The sequence below is a fragment of the Vicugna pacos genome, chromosome 15 (assembly GCF_048564905.1).
Source record: "Vicugna pacos chromosome 15, VicPac4, whole genome shotgun sequence".
In the NCBI taxonomy this organism is placed as follows: Eukaryota; Metazoa; Chordata; class Mammalia; order Artiodactyla; family Camelidae; genus Vicugna; species Vicugna pacos.
In genome coordinates, this window is record NC_133001.1 from 34,037,775 (window position 1) to 34,052,026 (window position 14,252).

At 34.9% G+C, this 14,252-nt stretch overlaps 1 protein-coding gene across 4 annotated transcripts in view; it reads left to right on the top strand.

Moving 5' to 3' along the window:
* SOS1 (SOS Ras/Rac guanine nucleotide exchange factor 1) overlaps positions 1 to 14,252 on the top strand; it is a 137,480-nt gene that overhangs the window by 107,089 nt on the left and 16,139 nt on the right. For all 4 annotated transcript variants that reach the window (XM_006211479.4, XM_006211480.4, XM_072937877.1 and 1 more), the window contains 4 exons: positions 414 to 636; positions 1,769 to 1,888; positions 6,552 to 6,714; positions 7,190 to 7,307. In XM_006211479.4, the coding sequence (XP_006211541.1) occupies positions 414 to 636; positions 1,769 to 1,888; positions 6,552 to 6,714; positions 7,190 to 7,307 (624 nt within the window). The remainder of the gene's footprint in view (positions 1 to 413; positions 637 to 1,768; positions 1,889 to 6,551; positions 6,715 to 7,189; positions 7,308 to 14,252) is intronic.

The window sequence follows — 14,252 nt, forward strand, 5'->3', positions numbered from 1 at the left end:
TGTATGTTATTAATGTGTTTATGTATGTTAGTTGATGATGTATGATTTCTCCTTATAAATCTCATTTGTGGAGGATATATCTTCTGGGGGGAAGAATTATGAAACAGTATTTTGAACTGAAGTTCAGAGTAGTAGATGTGAAATTTTTCTACAAATAAATTACTTTCTAATTTTATTTAGAAAAGATATGGAAGAATATATACCAAAGTATCAATAGTGGTTACCCACATGAAGAAAAATGAGATTGTGATAGGAAACAGAGAGATGGTAAAGGGGAACTTCTATCTTTTAATTTTGATCATTTTGAACTTTTTATAGCAAAGATATATTCAGATATCACTTGTCTGATTTTAAACTATTTTAAAAAAATTAAAATACAAATAAATATTATTTGTAATGTAATGTTATTTCAGGTAAAGCAATGAAAAAATGGGTTGAATCCATCACTAAAATAATCCAAAGGAAAAAAATTGCAAGAGACAATGGACCAGGTCATAATATTACATTTCAGAGTTCACCTCCCACAGTTGAGTGGCATATAAGCAGACCTGGGCATATAGAGACTTTTGACCTGCTCACCTTACATCCAATAGAAATTGCTCGACAACTCACTTTACTTGAATCAGATCTATATCGGTATGTAATTTGATATTCAAGGTGAAAAAATCATTTCAAAGGAGTTAATTTCTTCAAATGAAATGCTGATTTCTGCCATATAGGATTGTTATAAGACATAAATGAGTGTCTTGTAATAAGGCCTGATGTATAGAAGGCTCCTCTTCTTTCACTCCCTGATCCCCTTTGCATCGTCCGGATTTACAGCTTCTCTTTGTAGTCACCCCTAGTTGGTAGAACTAATAAGTTCAGATCCTGGCTTTACCAATTGCATACTTGGTATCCTTGAGCAGTTTTAACCTTGTGTAACTTCTGTCCCTCTGCTGCTTAGTTTCCTCAAGAGTAAAATGGGGCTAATGATAGTACCTACTCCTGGAACTGTTGTGAGGTTTAAAATAGTCCATATATTTCCAATGCTTAGCACGTTGCCCAGTGCAGATGAAGAGCTCAGCGAGTTAGCTACTGCCAATATCCTTGTGAGTTTAAGTCATGACCACTTATAGCCTTTTTTAGTTTTTCTACATTGATATAACCACTATCTCAAAAAATGTCTGTTTCTAGTTTTAAACAGGGACTACTTAGAATCTCAAGCTATTTTTCTAATAACTAAATGAAAAAAGGAACTAAGTTGATAGATCTCCTCCCACCAAAGATCATCACTATCCCCCAAATCAGTGTTAGAATCTGTTTTACTCTTTCCCAGGACCTTTTTGAGATAGGATTTTTCCCCTCCTTTAGAAAGAAAAAAAATTACAAGTTGCAGTGATTACTATACCCTCATTGGACTGACTGTTATAACAGCTATCATTTAAAAGGATGATCCCAAACTACTTTGTCACCCTAATTTGTTAGATAATATTTATAAGTGCTGGGAAAGATACTATGAAGAAATCCCAACCTTGTTCAAAGCAAAATGCTACTATAAAGGAAAAAAAAAAAAACCCAAGGGTATATACATTCAAAAAAATTTTAAGTCTATAGAAAAAGATGCAAAAATACAATTTTTTTCATACCTTGTTTTCATAAACCTTTTTTTTTTGGTGTAAGAGAAAAGTTTATATGGGAATTTAGTTTTAATTTATCTTATTTACTTAACAAAACAGTCATACTAGAGGGAAAAGTATTAAGTAGAATTATGTCTTGATGACTTTAGAGCTGTACAGCCATCAGAATTAGTCGGAAGTGTGTGGACAAAAGAAGACAAAGAAATTAATTCTCCTAATCTTCTGAAAATGATCCGGCATACCACTAATCTCACTCTGTGGTTTGAGAAGTAAGTATTACTGACCTTCTTACACTTCATAGCAGTCAGCTATGTTAGAAATTTCAGTGCAGTGCTATTTCTGCATCATGTCTTTTTTTTGTCCCTCTATTTCTCCTTTCTTTTACACTCAGTGAATAATTTTCTAATGAAGCATTTTAAAGGTTTTTTTTTTAGTGATTGCTTTTAGGTTTACCACATACATCTTAACCAGAATTAGCTTCAGATCTATACCAGCTTAATTCCAATGATATATAGAAAGGTTACTCCTCTATAGCCCTATTCCCGTTCCTCCTTCTTTAGGGTATTGTCTTATGTTATGTAGATCTAACAATGCATTGTTATAATTATTGTTTTACCATTTACCCTCATTTTCTGGGCCCATTACTGCTTTGCTTTCACCCACTCTTTGTGTAGTTATTAGCAATATGCCTCACATAAATAACATTTCTGTGTTACAGGCCTGACAATACATTTCATTTCATATTACTTTATACAGTTGGTTTTTAGATCAATTAAAGAGATGCAGTAAGGGAAAAAATAGCCATTTAATCACATAATTACCTTTTCTGCTGCTCTTTATGTGGATTCATATTACCATCTGGGGTCACTTGCTTTCAGCCTGAAGAACTTGGGTTAATATTTCTTGTATGGTGGGTCGCTAGCAACAAACTCTCAGTTGTTGTTTATCTGGGAAAGTCTATATTTTGCCTTCATTTTTTAAACAATACCTCTGTCTTCAAGTTTAACTATTACTTCTGCGAATTCAAATTGACTGTTAGGTCCCTCTAGTAAATTTTTTAATTATTGTACCTTTCAAATCCAGTTTCCATTTGGTTTCTTTTCTAATTCCTGTGTCTTTTATGATACTCTCTATTGATGCACATTGTCATCATACCTCCCTTTACTTTTTACATCATCCTTTCCTTTGGTTCTGTGAGCATATTCATAATAGCTACTCTGAAATCTTTTTGTTGTTAAATTTGACATCTGATCTGTCTTACAGGCAGTTACTTGTTCCCTGCTTTTTTTCCCAGTGAAGCTTCACATTTTAGAAAATAAACTGTAGCAATTTGAAGTACTGCTTTTCCTACCCGCAAGGCTTGTTCCTGTTACTGCTTGTTCATTTGTTTAGTAATTAGCTGGATTATTTTAGTGAAGCCTGTTCCTCCCACACCCCTGACACTGAGATGTTAAACTGAAATGTTCTTCTTCTGGGAGGTAGAGATTTGGGTATGCCCACAGTCACCCTAAAAAGGCAGTGATGAAGGTAGGGCTTTCTTTCCCGTCCTTGACCAAGCTCAGTTGTTAAGTTCCATTAATTGCCAGCTGATGGCTCCGTTATTTTCAACAATTACCTTGTGGCATAAATTGCTCTGCAAACTAATCCAATCAAGTTGTGACTCTTGAAGGAATGTTTTCTGAGGTCTCCGTTATGTGTTCTAACCCCAGGAGGGGTCCTTCCAGCTGTCTTATTCTCTGATTTTCTCCTGCAAGCTAGTTGGCGCTCTGTCCAGGCTGTATCTTCATTAGATCCACGAATCTTCTGAATTGCCCTTCACCATCACCTTCACTGTTCTTGAGGTGTTCCTTAGATTAAAACTTCTCCGCACTTTGTTGCAAATGACAGACTAGGAGCTGTTTGAGCCTGGACTCTGGAGCTGGAGATAGTGACAGGCTACTCTCTGAGTGACAGTCCTCTTCTAGGAACTGAGTGCTCGTGGTTGGTAGGGTGGTGAGAGATTTGGTGTGTGTGCACATCCTCCCACAGTAGCCTGAGGTCCTCTTGGCTTGCTTCTCCTGGCGTGGAGCCACTGTCTTGGGAATCGAGAAGGGATGTCTTCCCACTGCTGTTAGTATACCACTCAGGGTAGAGCCTCTGTTCCATGTGGGAGTTAGGCAGAATCTATACTCTATACTTGGGGCTTAGCTTCAGCAGCTGGCATCTGGGGGCAGGATGAGAAATGCGGAAATCCTGCTCCTCCAGGGAAGAAAGCCTTCAGCTGGGAGCCAGGGGGATAGAGAGCCCCACTACCCACCCCTACCCGCACACAAGGGTCTCTGAGAGGAAGAGGGGGGCAGTCTTGGTTCATATACCACAGACTCTTACCTCTCTTACTGACTTGTTGTAGATTTTCCTGAATAGATGTTTCTTTACTTGCCATTTGCTCTTAGGGCCATTACCAGAGATTGCTGGAACTTCATATATAATTATATGTATAATTTTTACCAGTTTCACTGAGGAGTAAACAGAACTCCTTACACGGTCATGTCAGAAGTCCAGAATCTCAGTCCAGTTTTATAGTTTGAACCAGAGATTGGAGTTTTATGTATTGGCCATATTTTTTTCTAAGTAAATACAATATGATTTCTAGACCAATATTTTATAAGGGTGATATGAAGTTTCCACAGATCATATTAGCATTATCAGAATAAGGGACCAATGACATAAGGGAATGACTAGAGCGTGAGCTAGAGTGTGGATAAAGACCAGAAGGCTGTTCTTAAAGAGAAATAACTCGTCTGAAAGTTAGGACTTCCTTCTATTTATGTTATTACTTCTTAACTTCTAAAAAGTAAAACTTGGGAATTTTCCCTCCAAATGTTACTTCCTGATTTCTTCTTTAGCAAGTCAAATAACTACACTTCAGTATGAAGAAACCTTTTTCCATTATAATGATTAAAACTTTGTAAAGAGGAAACATAACTCATAAGACATACAATTTTCATTTCTGTCCTATTTTCAATAAATTACTGAGAAGGTCATTTCCTGCTTTTTCCTTTTTCTTTCTGTTTTTTTAATTGTAAGATTTTTTTCAATGTACAAATAAATATAGTGTTATTAACTATAGGCATAATGTTGTACAGCAGATGTCTAGAATTTATTCATCTTACATAACTGAAATTTTATACATGCTCATTAGCAACTCATTCCCCTCTCCCGCAGCCCCTGGCAACTATCATTCTATTCTGTTCTTTGCTTTTACGAGTTTGACTATTTTAGACACTTCATATATGTAGAATCATGTAGTATTTGTCCTTCTATGACTGGCTTATTTCACTTAGCATAAATGTCCTCAGTGTTTATCCATGTTATTCACATATTGTAGGATTTCCTTCTTTTTTAAGGCTAAATAATATTCCATTGTACATAGATTTCTCGTTTTCTTTATCCCTTCGTTCATAGGTAGACATTTAGGTTGTTTCTGTATTTGGCTATTGTGTTTAATGCAGTGAACATGGGAGTGCTAATATCTGTTTGAAATCCTGATTTCAGTACTTTTAGATAAATACCTAAAAGTGGAATTGCTGGATCATGTGATAGTTCTGTTTTTAATTTTTTTGCAGAACCTCCATACTGTTTTCCATAGCAGCTACATTTTACATTTTACATTTACATTATCAACATTGTACCAGGGTTCCAGTTTCTGCCTTTTTAATCTAAGAGGTTCTTGTTCATTTGCTGCAGTGGTTCTTAGTCATAGCTATGCATTAGAATTGAAGTCACCTCTAGATAAATCACCCTGGACCTACCTATTTTTACAAAAGCCCCACAGGTGATCTAAGTTTGTATACCTAGTAATATCAACTGAAATAGTTAAATAAAAGATATAAACATATACTTGTATCATACCTTTTAAAATGTCCAGCTAACTATTTAGCTAGAGTATGAAATATTTGTAGAGATCTAACTAGTGCCTTAAACATGTAAACATACTATGTTTAATTTGATAATAAGGCGAGGTTACTTTGATAGTCTTGAGTGTTTTTTTCTTAGTGTTAGATCAGCCGCACCAGAGAATAATGTAATCTTCAACTTCACATTTTTGTTAATATTTAATATTGATTGATATTTATTTTTTCCATTTATGTATCCTATTTTCCTCAGATTATAAGTTGTTTAATATTACACATTATTGAAAACCAAGTTTAAAATGTTTTTTTCCCCTTTACTGATAAATGATTAGTAAATAAAAATTTCTTTTGAATGTTACAAATAGAGAATAAATTCCCACTGAGGAATTTTCTTCTTTTGAGCATAGCTTCCTTTTAGCTATTTACTGGGATATTTATACTTTCCAAGAATTCTTGGTATTTAAATGTAAAGAGTTTTTGTTTCCATTGACTTTTTTCTAAGTAATTTTTAAAAATTTATTCTTAATCATGGTAAAATACTTTTACTTTTTACATTATAGTGCGTATCTAAGGAGCTTTTCCTAGAAATGTAGCTGATTATTTCTGTATATCAAAGAAAGAAATTGAGCGTTAATCACTAAAACCTTGCAACTAGATAAAGAATAGGAGGAAGAGAATTCTGAATTTGAGAATAAATTCCCCTAGAATACACCCACATCCTAAAGACCAGCATATATTCAACAAGATGATAGACTGATCAGTTAATTCTAATGCTGAGAGAGAATGCACCAAATACAATAGGAAGTGACTGACACTTGACGGTATCTGTCTGGAAAACAGTAAAGAGCAGCATGCCTAACTGTGAAGGCACTGCCTCACCCTCCAGTCACCTACTATTTACCTGTCATTCTAAATACATTTTCTCTACGGTTTTACCGTGTAGCCACCCTCCACTTTTTTTTTCGACATTAAATTCTTTAAAACATATCTTGAGTGGGAAAACAAATTTTTAAATTCAGTTTTTGTCTTTGATTCTCAGATGTATTGTAGAAACTGAAAACTTAGAAGAAAGAGTAGCAGTGGTAAGTCGAATAATTGAGATTCTGCAAGTCTTTCAAGAGCTGAACAACTTCAATGGTGTCCTTGAGGTTGTCAGTGCTATGAACTCATCACCTGTTTACAGGCTAGACCACACATTTGAGGTAGGTTTGCATAGGTGTTTTTAAAATAAACTTCCATTCCCTGTCCTAAGAGTCAGTTATGATCTTTAATTTTTAAGTGCCTCATCTGTCTTTTCAGTAACAGTTGAAATGATGGGATTATCTAAATTCTGTATTGAATTGGTTGCTCTTTTTTAATTAGGCAGTCTCATTAAAATGCGTTCACAGGTCCTAGCTTAAGTTAGAAGAAACAGATTTCAGTATGTAATTTGTAATATAATGTACAATTAAATGCTCACATAATTGAGGAATAGCGAGATGAACTAGATTGCTCTCACACGGGCACACACACACCCCTTTTTAATCTGTAGTAGAGTCTTTGAAGCAGTATTATCATTCTTAGAATCAAACTGATACTCTTGTGTTTGGGCTTTACTCTTAGCCTAGCGGTTTTTGGCAAAACTTGTGATTCCTTTTGTAAACTTACACTCCCTAAATACTATTTTTTTTATTGTAGCAAATACCAAGTCGCCAAAAGAAAATTTTAGAAGAAGCTCATGAACTAAGTGAAGATCACTATAAGAAATATTTGGCAAAACTCAGGTCTATTAATCCACCATGTGTGCCTTTCTTTGGTGAGCATTTCTTCTTAAATTATTTACTTTGTCTCTGGATAAAACAAGATAGTTATTTCATTAAATGACTGAATAGATACATGTCTAATATACCAGCAGAAAGTACTAATTTAGCATATATTTAGCACCTGAATCCCCTTAGAATTTTTCTCTATTAGGACTGTTTAAGATCAAGCACAATATATATATATTTTTTTTTATTTCTATATTGGGCAGCAATTTGATATTATACAATACTAACTTCTGTTTTAATATTCATAGAAATCTTTTTAATTCAATTTTAATAAACCAAACACTCTACAGAAAGGGCATGACCATATTTACCCATATTTATAATCATGCTTCTTATAAACAGTTTCACATGGTTAAAAATCATGATGCATGTACCTTTGGGCCCACACCTTCTGCATATCAAAATTTTACTACCCTTTTTTCTTTCCCTTCTGCACCAGAGGAAGGAAATGCCTTTTCTTCCTTTAAAGACTGAAACATCTACCATCTGAATCTTTTCCCTTCCTGTATCTTATTCCGTCATTTATTTCCTATATTTGATATCTTCAGTATCTCTTTAACACTGGTTTCTTTTCTCTGCTTGTATATATGCTCTGATGATTCTTCCTTTAAATGCTTTCAAAAATTATCACCTCAATGACACAGCTGGTGTTTAGTCTTTTTAGTATGTGGTATATTTTCTTCTAGCATTTTCCTCAACTCTCTGGATTTTCTGTATAGCTTTAAGTTGTACTGCACATAACATTGTTATGTCCTGATGATACTTTCTCAGTTAACGTATTTTCCCACTTTTTTTGTTCAGGCTTTATACCACTTTCGTATTGACTTTTTTTTTTTTTTTTAACTTAAGCTGAAGCCACCCTGATTTATTCATTGGTCTTCACACACAACATTTACTTTTTTTTTGGCTAGGGGAGGTAATTAGGTTTACTTATTTCTTTGTTTTTAGAGGAGGTTCTAGGGATTGAACCTAGGACCTTGTGCATGCTAAGCACGCGCTCTACCACTGAGCTATACCCTCCCCTGCTATATTTACTTCTAATCTTTGTCCTATTCATATTGTATATAGTTGTAATTGTGTGACATGTACACGTTATTGTTTATTTTTTTCACTTACCATTTCCTCAGTACATTGTCATGTTTTATTAGTCTTCATAATTAACATTTGTAATGGCTGCGTGGTGTTCCTTAAAATTGTTCTACAATTTATTTAACTATCACCCTGTGACTGGATGCACGCATACATTGTGTCCAGCTTTTTTGCTTTCCTGAATAATGTTATAATGAATATCTTCATATATTTAGCTGGATATTTGTTGAGCTAGATATTTTACCAATCTGCTCCTTAGTTTTTATTCTTTGAAATACAGTATTTTTAAATTCTGTAATCTGTCCATTTTTCTCATTATGATTTCTATTGTTTCTAACCTTAGAAAATCCTTCCAGTCTGGTAATTTATTATTCAGACATAATTTCTTTTAGCTTTATGGTTTGACTTTTTAAATTATATTCTTTAATCAACCTGAAGTCTATTTTAGATATCATATGAAATATTCAAATTTATTTCTCACCAGATTATTTGTTGACCTAGGTTTATTGAATGAGTCTTCTTCATCACCATTTACATATGATACTTCCTTCTTTAATAAATACTATTTACCATTAACTTCTTAAACTAGCGCCCCAGTTTTGATGATGGGCACTTTATAATCAGTGATTCTCAACTGGGGCAATTTTTGCCCACTAGGGAACATTTAGCAATGTCTAGAGATATTTTTCATTGTTCTAACTGGGAGGTACTAAAGGCATCTAGTCAGTAGAGGACAAGAATATTGCTGACATCCTACAATGCACAGGACAGCCCTCCACTACAAAGAACTATCCAGTCTGAAAGGCCAGTAGTGGTGCCAAGGCTGAGAGACCCTGCTTTAGATTTATAGCGCTTTCACATATGATAAAGCTGGTTTGCCAGTGTTTCGTCAGTATTTTCTTTACCAATTTTGTCTCTGTTTTTCCAAATAAACTTTATAATTAGGGGGCAGTGGGTAGTAATTCCCCAGAATACAGTTGGAATGATCTATCAATTAATTTGAAAAGAACATTTATGACATTTAGCTTTTTCTTAGGTTTTTTTTTCCTTAGGTATTTTTTTATTGTGAATGGTATTCATTTTTTAATAGTCAATTCCCCTTAATTCCAGGAATTACTAATTTTCTTAGATTTTCTATCATGTCTAGCAATACTAATAGTGTATTTTCCTTTGAGCTTATTTCTGTGTTATGCTTTATACCATTAGTCATAACTTCCCAAAGAAAGATTGAACAGTAATAGTAAGAATAGGAAGCTCTATTTTCATCTCAGTTTCAGCAGGGATAAGTATAATTTTGCTGTTTGCTTGATTAGATGCTTTTTAGTTAAGAAAATTTCTTCTCATAGTTATCTTCTGTGTTTTTGCTGGGAGTATACATTTACTTTTATAAGTAGTTTGCCATCTTAGTGATAGGAAAATGAGTTTTCTCATTAAGCAAATTGAAATTATAGGTTTACTAATACTGAACCTTCTGTTTAGTAACATTAAGTCTTACTTATTCATGGTGGATTAATCTTATAAATATACAGATGAATTCTATTCATTATTTTATTTAGGATTTTTGCGTCCATCTTTATGAGATTCATTTGTGGTTTTTCTTTTTGTGCTCTATTTATCAGCTTTTGTTATGGTTATATTTACTTCATAACATGAGTTAAATAGCTTTCCATCTTATTCTGTTCTGGAAATCATGAAATGATCTGGCCTTTAAACTTTGAAATATTCCAACAGAAAAACCATCTGGTCCTTGAATCTTCTGTAGTATGTAATTCTATAAATAACATTTTCATTTCTTCCTTAATTTTTTTTTCTATTTTAGTTTTTTGCCACACAATTGTCTCATTTCATTATTTTAAGAGTTCTAACATTCAGTTCTACGTGTAAAATACTATTTGTAAAATTGCTTCTATTTGAAATATATTTTCCCATTTCTCTTTTACTCTACTTGTTTGTTTTCCTTGATTGTGTTTTTCTTCTAAAAGATAAAAGCTGAAACATAATTATTCTCTCTGATTTTATGGTTTTTATGTCATGTGTTACTTTTTATCATTATGAATTTATTCTACTTTCTGATGATTTTCCTTTCTAAATTCTTGATAAAAACTGTTGAATTCATTTATTTTCTTTTGCTGGTAAAACATTAAAGTTGATGCATTTACTTTTAAGTGTAGTGACTGTGGTACCAGTTCATACAAAGGAGCCTGAGGTCTGATGTTCATTTCATTCAGTCTGTCGACAAATATTTCCTGAGTACGTACTAAGGATCAGGAAATATGTTGGGTGCTTAGAAAAAAGTGAAGTATACATGGTCACTCAATACACTCACTGAGCTTATAGTCATACTACTTGTGATATCCTATGACCCCTGTTACACAGAGGTGAAAAAAAACTTCAGGATCTGTTCACTGGACTCACTTTTTGGCCTCTGCTAATCCATTACATCACCCTGATTGGTGGGCAGTCGCCAATCAATTCACGCAAACGAAACTATAAAAGTATTCTCCTTCAGGTCTTTATGAACTAACGTGGGGGGCGGGTATAGATTAGGTGGTAGACTGCATGCTTAGCATGCACGAGGTCCTGGGTTCAATCCCCAGTACCTCCTCCAAAAATAAAGAAATAAATAGATCTAATTACCACCCACCCACACACAGACACAAAACCTAAATAAATAAATCACTCTTCAAAAAATAAAAGTATATTAATTAACATAACTGATCTTCATTAACATGTTGTTAAGTGGAAAAAGAAAGTTTCAGACCGATATTAGAGTAGGATTCCATTGTGTTTTAAGGTGAGCCATTATGATTTAGTGAGTGAATGCAAGCATGTAGGTGGTTTGATTGGTACGGACAGCCCACCTTGCCAGCCTTCTACCCATTTCTGCTTATCTTCCCAATTATGGAGCCTCTGCTCCTTTAAGGTAGTTTATCTGAACTGTCCCTGATCAGTTCTGCTCTAGGGAGATTTTTTTTTATTCCTGTGGCAAAGGTTATCAGTGCCTGGAGTTAGCCAGGCAGCGTTTCATGGTTCAGACCTAATAGGTAGATAGTATTGCTACTACTTAATTCCATCTCATCTATATGGTCAACTGTAGAAACTCCTTCCATATTCTTATCCTTAATTCTGGATATTGAATCCCTCCCCCACCCCGCCTCTATAGAAGGGTCAGGGGTAGGATCTGACAGTTTTACTTCCTCTGCCATCTTATTAAAATTCTTATTCAGGTCTTCTATTGGCACTGCACTATTTACAGAATAAAAGGCAGGCTTCTCCTCCCAAGGATATGTCAGTCTATTGGTCTGTATCCTAATTTTTCTCCATAGATGAAATGTTCTACTCCTAGGCAGAATGGATATGTATATGGGCAAACTAACATCCTCTCAAGTAAAAGGGTGTAGATTCCTCCCTCACCAGATCTCACCTCTCTGCACAAAACTCTAAGCCTGTAGCATTATCTTTGCTCTTTGCTTTCACACAACTCTAATTTTGTGTCCTCCTTCTGTCTGTCACTTTGCTTCATTTCTGCTCTTGCTTTCCTTCTGTTTTAGAATTGATAATATGTCTCTTGCATTCTGGGCTATTCTGCAAATGCTTTCCTTCTATTCTGAAATAATGTTGCTTTCATTCATTTATTCAGTAACATTGATTGAATGCCTCTGTTTGCCAGGCCCAGGGCTAGGTGTTGAGAATAGAGAGACAAATAAAACATAGTCTTATCCTCAATAAGCTCCCTTGAAAGAGCAGAAAAATAAATTACAGTACCTGTGTAGTAAATATAACACTGTACTGTAGAAACTGAAATTGTAAATGGAAGTATGAACAAAGTGCTGTGAGAACCTAGAACCCTGAGCAGCCACTTTTTCCTAAAAAGCTTGGGAAAGGTGCCAGCAAACAGGTGAAACCTCACTCCTCTTCATTATTTGTCATGATGCTCTGCTTTTCATCTCCTTAGAACAGCTGTCTGTATAGCAGGGTATGTAAATGATCTTTTGAAAAAAATTAAGCTTTAAACAGCATGTAATTTTCAGGTCTATGTATATATTTGTACTATGTTTTTATTCAAAAGTTATATACATATTGAGGATGCATGCTTAAACATATTTTATTAATGTAGTTTATAATCAACAGAGATTGAATACCCCCTCTTTAATCATCTGTTCTCCTTTTAACTAATTTTGGCAAAACTATTAGTTTGTCATAATTTCCAAATTTTATCCTGAACTCTCCCAAAATGCTACTTGTAAGCATTTTCACATCATTCAAGTATGCTTTTTAACACAACCTCCCATAACTTATTATCCCCATATTCCCACTGTCAGTCATTATACCACCACCCATTCAGCCACTCAGGCATGAAGTTGAGTCTTCCTTCCCACTGTACCCACGCTCTACCCAAACCAGTGAATCGGTTCTTGTGGAATGGACTCCACTCTATCCCTGTAGACCCTAAGATAGCCCTCATCATCTCACCAAGACTACTTTTATTCTGTTAACTTCCTGCTTCTAGTCTTATCTGCTTTTAACCCATCTGGCTTTACAGAACAACCAGAGTAATCATTCTAGAATGCAAAGATGCTAATAATCTCCTAATTACCTACTGGATAAAAGTTAAACTCTTTACAAAAAGGTTCTTCATGACCCAGTACAGGTGCTACTACCCACAGAGTCTTCACAGTTGGACCATCAATTTGTGATCAGTATGGAAAGTTGATTTTTGGCTGCCATTAAATAAACTGTTATGAACTTTGTCAGACTGAACATTGAGCTAAGTGGATCATTTCAACTTAGGGTAGAGGAGAATATAGCTGACTGAAAAGTACAAGAGCCAGTAACAAGCAGATGTGGAAAATAAAAGACCCTGTGCTTATTAGAACACATGGTCAATTTGTCTTGCATATGTATAATCAAGAGTAGCCTAGGTGCTGAGAAATAGCCAAGTGACTAATACGCTTAATAACTGCATACTTTCTAGAACCAAACAGGCAATGATGTCTATCATGTTTTCACTATTGCTAATTGTTCACTATTGATTTTGAATCATTTAATCTTTTCAAGAATGTAGCCAAAAATTGTTGTATTTGAAAGTTTGCCTCTATTACAGAATCATTTAGAACCACTTATCTATGATTAGAACTAACGTGTCTGTTACTTTGTTCATTCTTCTCATCCAGTCCACAACCTGCAGTGATGGAGAAGGGATTAGAACTACTCATCCCTTGCCTATCTGCCTGTCTGCACATCCTGCCACTCTCCCTCTGCCGCACACACCAAACCATACCAGACAACGTGCTGTTTCCGAGTATGCCTTCCAAGCACACCGCAAACCATTGCCTTCAAACACATGGCTGCTTTGCTTAGAATGCCCCTCTATCTTATTCTGCTTACTGAACTTCTGTTCACTGTTCATTTTTTGAGACTTAACTTTAAGCATATTTTAACCCTGTGATGCTTTTTCTACTGCCAACAGTTCAAAGCAGAGTTAGGCACACCTTGTTTGTCCTCTCATAGCATGTTATACATTAGTACTAATGAATATTAGCACTTACCAGATGGTACTGCAGTAGCCCACATTCAAAGCTCTGAATTCCTTGAGGTCAGGAACTGTGTGTCTTGTTCATCTTTGTATCTGCAGTACCTGATACAGTGCTTGGCATACAGCAGAGACTCAGTACGTGTGTGCTGAGTGAATGAACTCAGATGTTCACACACTCTTTTTTTCTCCAAAGCATTATAGTCAGTACATTAGAGGAAAAGGCAGAAATAAGAGAATGGGGCAGGAATAGCAACAAGAGCATCAGTGATCACAACCATAGCCAATTAAGGATCTACTTTTTGTCAGC